This window comes from Cololabis saira, chromosome 3 (assembly GCF_033807715.1).
Source record: "Cololabis saira isolate AMF1-May2022 chromosome 3, fColSai1.1, whole genome shotgun sequence".
In the NCBI taxonomy this organism is placed as follows: Eukaryota; Metazoa; Chordata; class Actinopteri; order Beloniformes; family Belonidae; genus Cololabis; species Cololabis saira.
In genome coordinates this window covers 55,592,157-55,610,098 of record NC_084589.1, presented here as the reverse complement: position 1 = coordinate 55,610,098, position 17,942 = coordinate 55,592,157, and the positions used below count along the sequence as shown (strand labels likewise).

General features: G+C 46.0%; 1 protein-coding gene across 4 annotated transcripts in view; it reads right to left on the bottom strand.

Moving 5' to 3' along the window:
• Positions 1–260: 260 nt before the first annotated feature.
• Positions 261–17,942, bottom strand: part of LOC133440575 (NLR family CARD domain-containing protein 3-like) — a 36,556-nt gene continuing 18,874 nt past the window's right edge. For 3 of the 4 annotated variants that reach the window (XM_061717887.1, XM_061717890.1, XM_061717888.1), the window contains exons 2-11: positions 9,891–10,014; positions 9,583–9,813; positions 9,257–9,376; positions 9,078–9,153; positions 8,078–8,291; positions 5,849–7,631; positions 4,668–4,841; positions 4,286–4,456; positions 3,308–3,354; positions 261–3,204 (exon numbers count right to left, since the gene is read on the bottom strand). In XM_061717887.1, the coding sequence (XP_061573871.1) occupies positions 2,636–3,204; positions 3,308–3,354; positions 4,286–4,456; positions 4,668–4,841; positions 5,849–7,631; positions 8,078–8,291; positions 9,078–9,153; positions 9,257–9,376; positions 9,583–9,813; positions 9,891–9,973 (3,468 nt within the window). In that variant the 5' untranslated portion in view covers positions 9,974–10,014 and the 3' untranslated portion in view covers positions 261–2,635. Of the gene's footprint in view, positions 3,205–3,307; positions 3,355–3,855; positions 4,457–4,667; positions 4,842–5,848; positions 7,632–8,077; positions 8,292–9,077; positions 9,154–9,256; positions 9,377–9,582; positions 9,814–9,890; positions 10,015–17,942 lie in introns of those variants that run through there. The other variant, XM_061717891.1, reaches the window with a different exon arrangement.

Sequence of the window (17,942 nt, the reverse complement as noted above, 5' to 3'; positions counted from 1 at the left end):
ATCTTCACTCTGTTTCTAACACCGATGGAGTTGGAGGTCAGAGAAGAAGAGGAGTCACCACTTCATCTTCACTCTGTTTCTAGCACCGATGGAGTTGGAGGTCAGAGAGGAAGAGGAGTCACCACTTCATCTTCACTCTGTTTCTAAAACAGATGGAGTTGGAGGTCAGAGAGGAAGAGGAGTCACCACTTCATCTTCACTTTCTAACACCGATGTTGGTTTATTTCAAGAGTACTTGAATACTTTTAGACATGTTGTTGTTGAAGTTGTTTATTTATAGTAGGATAAACCCCTTGAGTTGTAACAACTCGTTTACGAGGGGGTCCTACACAAAACACATCAAGACATAACACAACTCAGCACAATACAGTGAAAGGAGACAAGGGTTAACCCTAACCCTTGAATACTTTTACACATGTTGCTGATGTTTTTACATGTTGGATGTTACATGAATATTTCTATCTTCTCACTTCATTTTTACATCAACAACTTTGAAAACTGAAGGAATCAAATTAAAACAATCAGATAAAGCAATCAAATATTATACAAACTGGAAAAGTTGAATGTAAAATGGAAATGTTTAGATTTGAAGCTCAAACTTTCCTTCAGTAAAGAAACAAGACTTTAAGAATCTAAACGTGAAGTCAAACATGAAAACATTTAGAGACAGAATCCAGAATAAAACAAGAATAATGAGATAAAAATCTAATTTATGATCAATCGTCAACAATCCAGTAAATGAAATGAAATGAAATGAAATGAAAATATATTTATTTCGGTCAGGTCATTCTTAATGTAGACACCAACTGAAAGCATTAGTTCACATAAAAAAAAACAGACCTAACCGAAAAGGAATAGGCTGAAGCTATTGCTTATTTACACCTACCCTTCTCACATGATCAACTTTTTCAGATCAAACATACAAAACATAATAAAATAAATCATATTGTTTACACAATCCCGTACATAATTCCGTAATAGTTTCATCTACTGGATCCTCATATTTTTCAAACACATTAAACTTAAACAAACGTTTGAAAGCATGAATCGACTGGCACATCTTCAATTTGTCATCAAGTGCATTCCATATATTTACAGCCCTGACAGTAATATTTACAGTAATACATTGATCTTTAATTTTAGTCCTAGACTTTGGTTTTTCAATCATACGTTTCCCTCGAAGCTCAAATCTACTTACCCTTATTTTAAACATGCTTACAATTTTACTAGGTAACAATCTGTTGAACACTTTGTACATTATCAATGCTATTTTGTATTCCACTAAATCCATGAACTTAAATGCCCTTAATTTAATAAATAATTCATTTGATGGTTCTCTATAAGTTGATTTTGTGATAATCCTTACCGCTCTTTTTTGAAGAATAAAGATCGGTTTAGTTTGGGTCAGATATGCACTCCCCCATATTTCTAAACAGTATGTAATGTAGGGAATAAACATAGTACAATACAAAATATATAAAGCACGCTGGTTCAACATATCTTTTACCTTGTATAATATGGCTATCGATTTAGCTAATTTAGATTTGACATGATTAATATGCATCTTCCAATTTAATTTATGCTCCATGATGACACCTAAAAATTTTGTCTCAAACACCCTTTCTATTTCTGTATCTTCTATTCTCTATTATTTAACTACCTTATCTATTTTACGGTTCCCAAATATCATAAACTTTGTTTTACTTATATTTAAAGATAACTTATTTACATCAAACCATTTCTTTACAAGTTTCATCTCATTTTCAACAGTAGCTATAATTTCAGTTAACTGGTCCCCAAAACAAAAAAAATTTGTATCATCTGCAAAAACGATACAGTTCATATTTTTTGACACTTTACAAAGCTCGTTCAGATACAAAATAAATAATTTTGGCCCCAGCACAGACCCTTGCGGGACCCCGCATGTAACCCTCAATAACACAGAATCAGTTTTATCACAAGATACATATTGCCATCTGTTACTTAGATAAGAACACAACCAGGAGTAAGCTACCCCTCTGACGCCATACTTATACATCTTTTGCATTAGTAATTCATAATCGATCGTATGAAAGGCCTTTTTAAGGTCAATAAAAATTCCTATCGTGTGTAATTTATTATCAATGGCGGTAGTTATTTCATCCATGAGTTTCATAAGTGCTAATCCAGTAGACTGATTTGCTCTAAAACCGTACTGATTCTCACTCATGATGTTATGCTTTTCTATAAAACTATCCAATCTTGTGACAAATATTTTCTCCAAAATGTTTGAAAATTGCGGAAGTAAAGACACTGGTCTATAGTTTGACGATAGTTCTTTTCCACCAGACTTATATAAAGGAATTACTTTTGCTGTTTTCATTTCATTTGGAAAGATTCCAGTTCTGAATGAAAGATTAAAGATATAGGTCAGAGGTTTAACCACACCTAAAGTAAAGTAAATTAGTCAATGTTTAAATGTGAAAAAGATCAAATAAAAATACAATAAACCAAAAAACTAAGAATAAATGGTGATCATCTCTTCATCATCATCATCATCATCATCATCATCATCATGGAGACACTGAGGAACCAGAACCAGAGTCCAAGTCCAGGATCCAGCAGAGACAGTTTCTCTGACAGGAGACTCTGGAGACTAAACTGGACACAGAGACACTGAGGAACCAGGACTGGACGTAAACCTAAACCCAGACCAGGACCAGAATCCAAATCCAGCACAGAGAGGTTCAGTGAAGGTGGTGTTGACGGTGTGGAGGTGGATCAGTCTGTCAGAGACAGAGACTTCATAGAAGGACAGAGTTCCAGCAGGAACGTCCACGTACACTGCTACTCTGTTAGAGCCTGGACGTGGAGATGAGGAGGTGATGAGTGTTCCTATGTTATTGTGACAGACATGGTACTGATGACCAGGAGAACAGTCCAGACTCCAGGAATGATCGTTTCCTCCAAACCAACAGTCACCAGAGTCTCCTTTCCTGCTGATTCTTCTGTAACTCACTGATACATGAACATGTCCGCTCCACTGGACCTCCCAGTAACAGCGACCCGTCAGAACTTCTCTACACAGAAGCTGCTCCCAGTAATCAAACCTGTCTGGATGATCAGGATATGACTGATACCCCCAATACGTCATCTTCCTGTTGTCATCAGACAGTTTGATCTTGTTGTTGACTGTGTTTATGTCGACGGTGAGTTGACAGGAATCTGATGGAGAGAACAAACAAGCAGCTGCAGTTATTATTGATCAGTTATTGATCACTGATGGACTCATGAACGAGTGAAGATGGTTGAATAAAAACACACTTACACTTCCTCAGACCTGGTGTCAGCCATCGTTGTCCAGCAGGCTCCACCCTGGAAGGAGGAGGAGGGTCAGACCAGCTCAGTCTCTCTCAGGGGAAGCAGCGATGTCAGAGCCCCCCCCCCCCCCCCATCACCTGTTGGACACTCCCGTATCCACTACACCCCCCCATCACCTGTTGGACACTCCCGTATCCACTACACCCCCCCATCACCTGTTGGACACTCCTGTATCCACTACACCCCCCCCCCCATCACCTGTTGGACACTCCTGTATCCACTACACCCCCCCATCACCTGTTGGACACTCCCGTATCCACTACACCCCCCCCCCCCATCACCTGTTGGACACTCCTGTATCCACTACACCCCCCCCATCACCTGTTGGACACTCCCGTATCCACTACATTCCACCACAGCCCTTATCAACCACCTGAGGTGGAGGAAGACCCCCACACCACCATGACCACCACCATATACCCCCCCCCCCAGCAGTGTGTCCTACCTGAGAGTGTCCTACCTGAGAGTGTCCTACCTGAGAGTGTCCTACCTGAGGGTGTCCTACCTGAGGGTGTCCTACCTGAGAGTGTCCTACCTGAGGGTGTCCTACCTGAGAGTGTCCTACCTGAGAGTGTCCTACCTGAGAGTGTCCTACCTGAGAGTGTCCTACCTGAGGGTGTCCTACCTGAGAGTGTCCTACCTGAGGGTGTCCTACCTGAGGGTGTCCTACCTGAGAGTATCCTACCTGAGGGTGTCCTACCTGAGAGTGTCCTACCTGAGGGTGTCCTACCTGAGAGTGTCCTACCTGAGGGTGTCCTACCTGAGGGTGTCCTACCTGAGAGTGTCCTACCTGAGGGTGTCCTACCTGAGAGTGTCCTACCTGAGGGTGTCCTACCTGAGGGTGTCCTACCTGAGAGTGTCCTACCTGAGGGTGTCCTACCTGAGGGTGTCCTACCTGAGAGTGTCCTACCTGAGAGTGTCCTACCTGAGAGTGTCCAGTCTCCAGCGGGGATCCTCCAGTCTAGACAGAAGCTTCCCTGCTGACTCTCCTGGATGGTTGTAGCTCAGGTCCAGCTCTCTCAGGTGGGAGGGGTTGGAGGTCAGAGCTGAGACCAGAGAAGAACTTCCTTCCTCTGAGATCAGACAGCCTGACAGCCTGCAGACACACAACACAGGTCTATGCATGTCCTCTGCTCAAGTGTCATGCTGCAGACACACAACACAGGTCTGCTGCATGTCCTCTGCTCAAGTGTCCTGTTGCAGACACACAACACAGGTCTATGCATGTTCTCTGCTCAGGTGTCCTGCTGCAGACACGTTTAGCAGCAGGTTCTCTGGACCTGAAGAAGACTTGAATGAATCCTGACCTGAGAGACTCCAGGTGACAGTGTGGACTCTCCAGTCCAGGACAAAGGTGCTCCAGTCCAGAATCCTGCAGGTCGTTGTTGCTCAGGTCCAGTTCTGTCAGACTGGAGGACTGAGAGCTGAGAACTGAGGACAGAAGTGGACAGATGTCCTCTGAGAGGTTACAGCCACTCAGTCTGCAGACGGAAGAAAAGAACAAAAACCAGGTTAATTCACTGTTGTGGAAGAAAATGCAGTTGTGTCTCCAACTGTTCTGCTACTGTCTCCAGCTCATCCTGCCCCCCCAGTACAAACAGATATGAAAGTGTTTTCTTGTCAGAGTTCATGCTTGTGTGTGATTTTAGGTCCAATCTGTCATTAAAGTCTCTGGAAATGAAAGAACCAGCGTAAACTCACTCATGTGAGGTTGTGCTGAAAAAAAGACCCAAACAAGTGAAGAAAACATGAAATGTGGAGGCCAGCTGACAGTCCTGCCGGGGCCCCGGACAAAATAATCTAAGATGGGCCCCCCTGCACCCGGATCTCTCCTTCTCCCTCTTCTTCTCCTCTCGCTCTGCTCTTCAGGTTTTTATACAAGCTAATGGAAGTTAACATTAGAGCTAGCCAGTTAGGTTAAGTTACAAGGTTGGTAAACGTAACTGTTTCTTGCCTTGCTCTACGCTGACTTTATTAATTCCAGCTTCACCGTCACCACCTTTTTAAAATATTGGTGTAGAGAATCTATGAGGCCTCTATTTTCTTCTTCTCTTCTTCTCTTTTCTCTTCTTTTCTGAGCACCAGACTTGTGCTGACCGGACATTTTGACCATTCTAATGGTTGAATTAAATGATAATATAAAATTTTGATCAGCGGCCAAACCATTTTAGTGTTGGGGGTTCTTGACCACTATTTTCAAGGACAATTAGGAAGAAAACAAATAACAATCTTTTATGTAACTTAAATACTACATATTTTTTCCACAAATAGGCATATTTTGAAACATTTTGAAAAATGATTCCATAATTTAATGAGAATTAAAAAAAGAAAAAATTGAGGGGCCAGTTCTGCCCCCCCCCTACCCTGGGCCCGGGACAATAGACCCGTTTGTCTCCCCCTATCGGCGGGCGTGTGTGGAGGTAAAACCAGACTTAATCAGAAACTAGCCTCCACTCCAGAGGTCCAACATGTGTCTGTTGGTACTTACAGAACTTTCTTGGAGGCTTTGACCACCGGCAGCAGCCTCCGTAGAGCCTCCTCTGAAGCTGAGAACTTCTTCAGGTCAAACACCTCCAGATCTTCTCCTGATGACAGTAAGATGAAGACCAGAGCCGACCACTGAGCAGGAGACAGTTTATCTGTGGAGAGACGTCCAGACCTCAGGAACCATTGGACCTCCTTCACCAGAGAACCATCGTTCAGTTCATTCAGACAGTGGAACAGGTTGATGCTTCTCTCTGCAGACAGATCCTCACTGATTTTCTTATTGATGTATTCAACTGTTTCCTGATTGTTCTGTGAACTTCTTTGTTTTGGTTCCAACAGACCTTGTAGGAGGTTCTGATTGGTCTCCAGTGAAAGACCCAGGAGGAAACGGAGGAACAAGTCCAGGTGTCCGTTAGGACTCTGTAAGGCCTTGTCCACAGCTGTCCGATAGAAATCAGTTGAAGAACGGTGAGTTGTTCGTTGATCCTCCAGCAGGTTGACCCCAGAGCTGTTGAAGGTCTGATGGACATGAAGAGCAGCCAGAAACTCCTGAACACTCAGATGGATGAAGCAGAAGACCTGGTCCTCGTACAGGTCGCTCTCCTCTCTAAAGATCTGGGTGAACACTCCTGAGTACACTGAGGCCTCTCTGACATCGATACCACACTCTCTCAGGTCTGATTCATAGAAGATCAGGTTTCCTTTCTGCAGCTGCTCAAAAGCCAGTTTTCCCAGAGACTCCACCATCTTCCTGTTCTCTGGACTCCAGTGTGAATCCGTCCCAGTTCCTCCATCATACTTGACCTTCTTCAGTTTGACCTGGACCACCAGGAAGTGGATGTACATCTCAGTCAGGGTGTTGGGCAGCTTCCTTCTCTCTCTGGTCTCCAGGACGTTCTCCAGGACGTTCTCCAGGACCGTAGCAGTGATCCAGCAGAAGACTGGGATATGGCACATGATGTGGAGGCTCCGTGATGTCTTGATGTGGGAGACGATCCTGCTGGTCTGCTCCTCTCCTCTGAACCTCTTCCTGAAGTATTCCTCCTTCTGTGGGTCAGTGAACCCTCTGACCTCCGTCACCATGGAGACACACTCAGGAGGGATCTGATTGGCTGCTGCGGGTCGTGTGGTGATCCAGAGACGAGCAGAAGGAAGCAGGTTCCCCCTGATGAGGTTTGTCAGCAGCACGTCCACTGAGGTGGACTCTGTAACATCAGTCAGGACCTCATTGTTGTGGAAGTCCAGAGGAGGTCGACACTCATCCAAACCGTCAAAGATGAACACGACCTGGAACTCTTCAAAGCTGCAGATTCCTCTGGTTTCGGAGAAGAATCGATGAATTAGTTCCACCAAGCTGAACTTCTCCTCTCTCAGCACATTCAGCTGTCTGAAGGTGAATGGAAGCAGGAACTGGATGTCCTGGTTGGTTCTGCCTTCAGCCCAGTCCAGACTGAACTTCTGGGTTAGGACTGTTTTCCCGATGCCGGCCACTCCCTTCGTCATCACCGTTCTGATTGGTCCTCCTCTTCCAGGTGGGGGTTTAAAGATGTCTTCCTGTCTGATGGCTGTTTCTGCTCCGTCTGGTTTCCTGGAAGCTGCTTCAATCTGTCTGACTTCATGTTCATCGTTGACCTCTCCGGTCCCTCCCTCTGTGATGTAGAGCTCCGTGTAGATCTGCTCTAGAAGGATTGTCTTTCCTGCTTTAATGATCCCCTCAAACACATGCTGGTGCTTCTTCTGCAGCCGAACTTTGAGTTTGGATTGACAAACAGCAGCGACGGTCTCTAAATAAAGATAAAGAAAACCACTTAATGCTTTAAAACCAGTCCACAACAAGTTCTACTTCCTCTAAAGAATCAACATTTCAACATTCACTGATCAGCTGTTCAATGAGGAGTATTGAAGCGTTTTCCTTCCAAAAACCCTCCGATCAATCAGAGGAACAACAACAGTGTTTCCTCTACGACTCACTTCAGACACACCAGTTGTGTTTGTTTTGTGTTTGCTGGAACTGAATATTGAATCCACGCGGTTCAACTCTTTAGAATAAAACTTTAATTTACTGGGATATTAATGACCCTATTAATGAGATGTTCCTAACAGAAGATGAGCTGAGTTGCTCCACCTTCCAGTGGGTTTAATGTTGTGTCTGATCTGTGAATGTTGGTCCTCTACTGAGACATTGGGTGTGGTTTATCCAGCAGCTCAGATGTTCAGAGAAACGTCTTACTGCTCTGCACGAGGTCGGCCAGCTCCTCCTGCTTCCTCCTCCTCAACAACTTCACTGTGATCTTCACAAGTGCCTCTCTGATGCTCTTCTGCTCTTCATCTTCATCTTCATCCTCCTCCAGACTCTCTAAGGATTCTGGGTAATCTGGACTCAGAACCTTCAGGATCTTCTTCAGCTCGTCCTTTACAAACATGATGATGTCGTCCTCCAGCAGCTGGAACAGAAGACCAAATGAAGGACACAACCAGACTGAAACCATGGAGACAAACATCAGGTCCATGATGGACAGACTGACAGTCCACTGGTCTCCAGAGACCAGCATGGAGACAAACATCAGTCCATGATGGACAGACTGACAGTCCACTGGTCTCCAGAGACCAGCATGGAGACAAACATCAGGTCCATGATGGACAGACTGACAGTCCACTGGTCTCCAGAGACCAGCATGGGGACAAACATCAGGTCCATGATGGACAGACTGACAGTCCACTGGTCTCCAGAGACCAGCATGGAGACAAACATCAGGTCCATGTTGGACAGACTGACAGTCCACTGGTCTCCAGAGACCAGCATGGAGACAAACATCAGGTCCATGTTGGACAGACTGACAGTCCACTGGGCTCCAGAGACCGGCATAGAGACAAACATCAGGTCCATGATGGACAGACTGACAGTCCACTGGTCTCCAGAGACCAGCATGGAGACAAACATCAGATCCATGTTGGACAGACTGACAGTCCACTGGTCTCCAGAGACCAGCATGGAGACAAACATCAGGTCCATGTTGGACAGACTGACAGTCCACTGGTCTCCAGAGACCAGCATGGAGACAAACATCAGGTCCATGTTGGACAGACTGACAGTCCACTGGTCTCCAGAGACCAGCATGGAGACAAACATCAGGTCCATGATGGACAGACTGACAGTCCACTGGTCTCCAGAGACCAGCATGCAGATGGACATCAGGACATATGGAGACAGTTGTTGTTCATGTACAGACCTGAAAGACGGAGTCCAGCTGGGTCTGATGCTGCTGGACAGACGGACCACTGGGGGACTCTGAGATCTGCAACCATCTAACAACGGCAGCAAAACAGAGAAATGTTCACTATAAACATGTTACCATGGAAACGTTTCAGTCTCAGTTACGTTTTTCAGAAACATTTATGTAAAACTCACCTCACTGAGGAAAATCGTTGGGTATCTTTAAAATCCCAAATGAAATCCTTGGATCTGTCACTCTTCAAGGACACACAGCTGGGACCAGATCCAGATCCAGATCCAGGTCCAGGTCGTCTCCTGTAATAAAGGTGTTTGGTGATGTGAGGTCATGTTCTGGTCTCTGGAAAGATCCTAGACACAACTTGTATTGTAATAGATGCTTTATATATAAAACTGAACTGAAAATGATAAAGACACATATTTTTAAAACAAAAATAATCATGTTACGATAAAAACATTTCAGTCTCAGTTACGTTTTTCAGAAACATTTATGTAAAACTCACCTCACTGAGGGAGAACGTTGGGTATCTTTAAACTCCCAAATGAAATCCTTGGATCTGTCACTCTTCAAGGACACACAGCTGGGACCAGGTCCAGGTCCAGGTCCAGGTCCAGGTTCAGGACCAGGACCAGGTCCAGGTCCAGGTCCAGGTCCAGGTCCAGGTCCTGGTCCAGGTCCAGGTCCAGGTCCAAGTCCAGGTCCAGGTCCAGGTCCAGGTCCAGGTCCAGGTCTCCTGTAATAAAGGTGTTTGGTGAGGTGAGGGCTGAACTCTGACGTGCAGAAGAGTCATGGACAGTTAGATCATCTCACCTCTCTTCTTCTCTCTCAGGGTTTCCCCTTGGGGAGGTTCTGGAGGGAAGGACTACCTCCTCTCTGCTCTGACCCAGACCCATGCTGCTGGATTCACATCAGCTCACACACCTTCTACCTTCACCTGCAGAGGAAACACACGTCATTGTAGATGTACAACCACCAGCTCTGACTGATCTTCTCTTCAGATTCATGTCTGACAGCAGTGAGGAAGCTGCTGCACTTCTACTATCCCACCACTAGATGGAGTCATGGAGCTGCAGCTCAGCTCACACCCTCAACCCACATTTACACTCCATTTAATCACACGTTTGCTCTTAGTTTCTGTCTCTGGGACAGAAGATCATCTTTGACTCTGAATTACTGAAACACCTTAGACCCTGTAAGTAAGAACAAACACAAAGGGCAGATGTTTATCCGTTTTAGGAGTAAAACTGTGGAACTCATTAGACCACGACCTTAAATTAGCAAACTCAATAAAAGCATACAAGATATTATTCAAAACAATTCAATTCAATTCAATTTTATTTATATAGCGTCTAATACAACAGAGTTGTCTCTAGACGCTTTACAGAGACCCATACCCAGAACATGACCCCCGAGCAGTTATTACATAAACAATGGCAGGTAAAAACTCCCCTAGTGGGAGAAAAACCTTAAGCCAAACAGTGGCAAGGAAAAACTCCCCTTTAGGAGGGAAGAAACCTTGAGCAGGACCAGGCTCATCAGGGGGGACCCTCCTGCCGAGGGCCAGACTGGTGGGTCAGGGACGGCAACAGCACAGCAGGCAGGTGGAAGCAGCAACGGGATGACCGGGGGTGGGGACCGCAGGCCAGCACACAGCTCCCGAAGCTCCGGCCCATTCAGCAAGTCCCAGGTTGGGGTGCAGGGTCAGGAAAAGACTTGTGCTCCGTAATGCAAGCTACAAGCCACCCATGGCCACCTGCAGGACAAAAGAGAGAAAAGGGAGGAGAAGGGGGGGGCAGCAACGGGATGACCAGGGGTGGGGACCGCAGGCCAGCACGCAACTCCCGAAGCTCCGGCCCAATCAGCAAGTCCCAGGTTGGGGTGCAGGGTCGGGGAAAGACTTGTGCTCCGTAATGCAAGCTACAAGCCACCCACGACCACCTGCAGGTTCCGGTGTCCGGCAAAGGATGCTGCAACATGGACAAAAGAGAGAAAAGGGAGGAGAAGGGGGGGGGCCAGCACAAGAAACCACAGGAGCGACTCTGACACACTAAAGTTTACACTACCTAGAGATTTACCAACACCAGCTAGAGGTTTACTAAACACTAACTATAGGCTTTACTAAACAGAAATGTTTTAAGTTTAGTTTTAAAGGTGGAGGTGGTGTCAGCCCCCTTAACCCAGATTGGAAGTTGGTTCCATAGTAGTGGCGCCTGATAGCAGAACGCCCGCCCTCCAAATCTACATTTAGATACTCTAGGAACTACAAGTAAACCTGCACTCTGAGAACGGAGAGCTCTGACAGGAACATAAGGCACTATCAGGTCTTGCAAATAATGCGGAGCTAAGCCGTTTTGGGCTTTATACGCAAGTAATAAAATTTTAAATTGGATTCTGAATTTTACAGGTAGCCAATGGAGCGACGCTAACACTGGAGAGACGTGGTCTCTCCTGCTAATTCCTGTCAGTACTCGTGCTGCTGCATTTTGGATCAGCTGGAGCCTATTCAGCAAATTACTTGGACATCCTGCTAATAACACATTACAGTAATCCAGTCTAGAAGATACAAACGCATGAACTAGTTTTTCTGCATCACTCTGTGAGAGGATTTTCCTAATCTTTGCAATATTACGGAGATGGAAAAAGGCTATTTTACAAACCTGATTGACATATGGTTTAAACGACAAATCCTGATCGAAAATAACACCAAGGTTTCTCACAGTTGCACTGGAAGCCATCGCAACACCATCTAATCCCTTCCTAAGATGCTCTGGACCAAGAATGATAACCTCTGTTTTATCTGAATTTAGAAGCAGGAAATTTCTGGACATCCAGTCCTTGATGTCCCTAAGACATGCCTGAAGTTTAACTAACGGTTCTGTTTCATCCGGCTTCATAGACAAATAGAGCTGCGTATCATCAGCATAACAATGAAAGTGTATGCCGTGATTCTGGATTATACTTCCCAACGGCTGCATGTATAAACTGAACAAGATTGGCCCTAGCACTGAACCCTGCGGAACACCATAACAGACCCTTGACTGTTCTGAAGAAACCTCATGTACATGAACAAACTGGAACCTGTCAGATAGGTATGATTTAAACCAACATAGAGCTGTCCCTTTAATCCCAACAACATGCTCTAACCTGTGCAGTAAAATGCCATGATCTATAGTGTCAAAAGCAGCACTGAGGTCCAGTAGAACCAGTATGGACACTAATCCCTTATCTGAGGCCATAAGGAGGTCATTCGTGACTCGAACAAGTGCTGTCTCTGTGCTATGATGCATTCTGAACCCTGACTGAAAGACTTCAAACAGATCATTTCTATACAAATAGTCACATAACTGGCTTGAAACTGCCTTTTCCAGAATTTTAGACACAAATGGAAGGTTGGAAATTGGTCTATAATTAGCTAAGGTGTCTGGGTCAAGAGAAGGTTTTTTCCAAAACAAAGGTAATGGACACATTTATAGAAGCGGAATTAGAAAACAAAGAAGAATGTACACGTGTGTGTGTGTGTGTGTGTGTGTGTGTGTGTGTGTGTGTGTGTGTGTGTGTGTGTGTGACTGCCCTGCACTGCTTGATTCAAATTTTAAATTGATATTCATTAACAGCAATACTGCTCAAAATTCTGATAATGAAACATGTACGAGCTCTTTATATGAAGATAGAAGTGGATCCTCCATAGAGAAGACTATTCAATGTAATATTCCGTTTCCCCACGATATGTTGTCAAAATCTACAAACTGCTCCTTTAATGTAATATACAGTATAATTATAATATAAGCGCTGGGAAAGTTCCACGATACTAAGCAGACCACAGCCTATCCATGCTCTACAAGTCGGAAGTTGTAATGGGAAATTTTGGGATAACAATGTTTTTATTCTTTTTTTTTTTTTTTTTTTTTTTTTTTTTACCTTGTCTGCACACATATTATTGTGTGTGTGTAAATGCATGTGACTAAGTGACTATATGTGTGTGTGTGTGTATGTGTGTGTGTGTGTGTGTGCGTGTGTGTGTGTGTGTGTGTGTGTGTGTGTGTGTGTGTGTGTGTGTGTGTGTGTGTGTTTGTGTGTGTGTGTGTGTGTGTGTGTGTAATAAAGTGTATCTATAGTGGGGGAGGGGGGGGAGCAACCCCGCCACCCGCGAGACCAGAGGCCGACACGGAAGAGCCCGGAACCCAGGCCACCGGCAACCCCACAGAGGGGAGAAGTAGGAGGAGGCAACCCACCGCCTGCGAGGCCCCCCCCCCCCCCGGCGGCGGCCGAGGGGGCCCGCGGGCGGGGCCCCCACAGCGCGGGAAGAAGCAGCCAGGGATCCCGCGGCGCCGGACCGCGACCCAGGCAATCCCCGGCCACCCGGTCCGGGCCGGACACGTGGCCAGGAGGCCCTCACCCTTCAGGCCAACGACCCCCACCGGGCAGGGGGCCAGCCTGCCCGGAGAGACAGAGCCGCCCCGGCCGCCGACGCGGGCAGGCGCACCCGTCCCCCACGAAAGTGGCCCTCCAAGACCAGAGGGGCGCTCCGCCGCAGAGGCAGCGGGGGGGACCGGAGACGGGCCCGGAGAGAGGGAACCCCCCAACAAGGCGACCCCCGTGCAGGCCCGACAACGGAGGGCCCCAGACCCAGGCATCCCATTCATTCATCCATTCACCTATCAGATACCTATACTAATAATAATATAATATACAATACATAATAATAATACTAATAATAATAATAATAATAATAATAATAATAATAACCATCTTTGTATAATATAATATTCATAAATTATTAAGTTTTGATGTCCTGCCAATGGAGGCTCAAATCCTCCATGGCAGGACCCTTCCATACCGCATTCTCACCGACACAGACATACAATCACGCAACGTTTCCCCCTCCCCGGGGGGGTCCAGCACCGCCAGAAGGCACCCCAGGCTGCACGGCGGGCCCCGCCAGGCCCGGGTAACCCGACCCACCTGTCCCAGGCCAGTGAGGGAACGCGGGTGATGTGGGACCCCCTCCCGCCCCTGGTGTTGAGTGCGTGTGATTAATGCCATAAAAACAGGGAGGGGGGAGGGCCAAGTATCGATTGACACCGACCCCCCCCCCTCCCGAACTACGTGTCCTTGTCAAATGTATTTATTAAGTGTTGAATGTGCAGTGTCTATTTTGCTGTTAAAACCGTGAGGCGGGGAGTGCCGGGCCCCGCAGGACAGTGCCCCCCACGACCCGGACCCCCCGCCCTTCGCCTATGTGCGTATGAATCGTGTAGGGGGGAAGGAGAGGGAGCGGAGGCCGAAGCCAGGAGGCAGGACCAGCAAAGCCGGCCCTGGTAAGACACCCGCGTCCCCCCACCGGCCGTCCAGTAGACGGGGGCCGGCCCTCCGAGCCGGGCCAGGGCCCCACCGTACCTCCAAGGGCGCCCCCGGCGCCGCCAGAGCCCCCAGACGGAGGGGGAAACGGTCCAACATCCTCCCATTCATACTGACAACATAAGACATAGATACCTGGGAATGGTGCCACCCCGCCGTTGCGCCCGCCCGTGCACCCCCCGGTCAGGGGAGGCCCCCCCCCCGCCCCCACTAGGTAACGAGGCCAATAATCGGGGACCACAGAGAGTGCAATTCAGCCAAATGTTGTTCAGTGGAGGCAGACATTATCTCACTACTAATATGATCTGATAAAAGACTCCTAAAATGGTTGATACATAAACTGGATTTTTGTTTCCAATTTACTAGAATGGTTTTCTTTGCGATACATAAGGCAGTGAGAACCCGGTGTGTCCAATTAGGATCTATTTGAGTGTCTCCCAGGTGACCTAATATACATACCGTGGGGCACACTGGGATTCTGTGGTTGATCCATGTGGATAAATCCTCCCAAATCTCCTTCCAGAACCTCTGTACCGGTGTACAGAACCATAAAGCATGCATATAATTATCAGGAGTGTTCTCTGTGCACTGTGAACAGATATTAGAGGTGACAAAGCCCATCTGGAACATCCTTTGTCCAGTATAATGTATTCTATGAAGAACTTTGTACTGTATAAGTTGTAAGTTTGGGTTCTTAGTCATAGTAAACGTATTTAAGCATATTTGTGACCAAGAAAACTGGTCGGTATTAAGAGAGAGATCCGCCTCCCACTTAGAGATCGGGAGAGAGACTGAATCGTCCAGTTTAGACACTAACCTGTAGAGTTTTGATAACAACTTTAAAGTGCTTAGATTCAATAAATCTATTATCTTAGCGGGAAGTTGTAAATCTAATTGGCTAATTTTGTATGTTTTATTTATTATTGCCTTAAGTTGTTGATACTCTAAAAATGTATTCCTGCTAACTCCGTATTGAACAATAAGTGTATTGAAAGGTACAAACTGTCCTCCTACAATTACGTGCTGTAAGTACCGTATTCCTGTTAATGTATTCCGTATTAATGTTTTTATTCTTTAACACTAATGTACAAATCATTTTGGTATAACAATGTTTTTTGCTTTAACACTAATGCACAAATCCTGTTTTCAAGTGAACATTCCTTGGCGAGGTCATGCTCCTTTGACACAGAGTCTAGCACGGTTGCCAGGGTGATATTTTGTCTAGTTGTTCCCGGCATGGCCACTATAAGATAGCGTGTGCTTAAACATTGCTAGGGCATTACTGGCTGACTGAGCGTCTGATCAGATCGGCACTGTGTGACCCTCCATTCATTGAATGTTTTTTCTTTTCATTAGAACTCCAGAAAGACAGCTGAGTGTGTCCTGACATTCATTTAGGGTATACAGTACAACAGTACATACAGTACAAGATCAAATAATGTAATATGTAATCATTTAAAACATGCTATATGTGTACATTTATGTATAAAGAAAACCCTGAAATAATATTTTAATTATTTACTATGTTCACAAATTATACTAAATTAGCATATTAAGAGGTTATAGGTGGATTTTTCAACTCTGTCAGCTTACGTGTCAACTCCGTCAGGTGTAGAACCTGGCAGAGTTAAAGTCTGACAGAGTTGACGTCTGACGGAGTTGACGTCTGACAGAGTTGACGCTGACGGAGTCGACGTCTGACGGAGTTGACAAAAGGGCATGTATTTTCCCGCCAAAACATGTATTGTTCACTGCAGCTAGCTGGTTTTTCCTCAGTTGCCAGCTGTCTCAATAACCTTACTAATATAATGACTTGGATTTATATAGCTCCTTCAAGGCACCGAGAGCTTTACAGAGATCATTATTCATTCATACACATTCTCACCGGTGGTGGTAGCTACGTTTGTAGCCACAGCTGCCCTGGGGCAGACTGACGGAAGCGTGGCTACCATATCACGCCTAACGGCAAAATACCTTAATTCAATCCACTTCTGTTTAAAAACATGAACATAACAGAGAGACGGGGTTGACATGTTCCAGCTGTGACCAGGGGAATAGCAACATTGTTTGTCTAAAATATCAAAAAATCTAGTATAGTATAGTATACTAAAAGCTACCAGAGTATGAGTGTTAGCGTAGCATTAAAGCTACCAGATTATGAGTGTTAGCGTAGCATTCAGAACAGGCAGGGAGAGAAAAGTCCTCAGGGAAATAGCTGATCATTCTATTTCCTGATTTAGTGAGGATTGTAAAAGAATCTGACGGAGTTGACACAAACTGAGGACAGAACTTTGATTGATTTTAGGGAAAATATTGTTTGAAGTTCACTTCATGTATTGTTTTATTTATTTAAGACCACTCTTTGTTATTTAATATATATATTTGCACACTCATAGAGTTTTTTAAAGGTTTTTAGGGTGGGTCAAACGCGTTATAAAAGAACATAGGTATACGGCTTCCGGTGTGAGAGGACGCTGGCGTGTATGTCGCCGCTTCTCCGCCGGTCTATTTTCTATTTTAACGTCTATTTTTAACGCTGTTTTTATTCGACATCGTTTCCACAATCCTGCCACAACAACTTGCAGATTGTGCATCTCAGTCTTTTTATTGTGCTACTCACGCTCCGGAGATCGAGGACTCTCTCATCTTCACGGGTCTCGGATTGGATTTCCTCCCTCCCTGCCACTCTGATTGCGCCCTAGGGGGCTGCCTGCGCCCTTTCTCCGGTCATTGCACCGCTGGCTGGCTTTATCCGTGGCGGGGCTCTCTGCTCTCTGCTCTCTGCTCCCGGCGCCCGGCTAGCTGGCTAGATCTCTCCATCAACATGGTGCTCAGATCTTACTCTTGTGTTCCGCGGGAGCTTTCAAGCTCCGCGGCTCTCATCTGTCTTGATGCCATCCGATCACTCGGTCTCCTAAAGCGCCCCCGCTACATACACAGAGCATCCCGGCACAAGTTTAGTCCCACTGCCATGAACGCCGTCCCGGTGTTGACATCCGCGGCGCACTTCCGTGTTGTGGGGCGACGTCATCACAACAACATGCGCGCGCAGCCGCGTGCCGGCTGTCTCAGGCCACTGGTCTGTGTTGACAGTGTCAGTTCTGTCACTCTGTCTTCTCCCTCTACTGCCTCATTCATGTTGCTTAACACTCGCTCTCTCAATAACAAAGCATTATTGATTAATGACATCATAACTGACCGAAAATTGGATTTTCTGTGCTTGACAGAGACTTGGCAAAATCAGCAGGATTTTTTGACTCTGAACCAAGCTACTCCCCCTGGTTACACTTATCTCCAGAAACCCCGCTCTGTTGGCCGGGGCGGGGGTCTGGCTGTCATCCACCGTGCTGATATCCGGGTTAAGGAAACTCCTACACCCAAGACCACTTCTTTTGAGTGTATTACATTTACACTCACTGGTTCTGCACAACAACAGTGTGTCCTCATTTACCGCCCCCCCAAGGCCTCCACCACCTTCATTGCTGAGCTTACAGAGCTACTGAC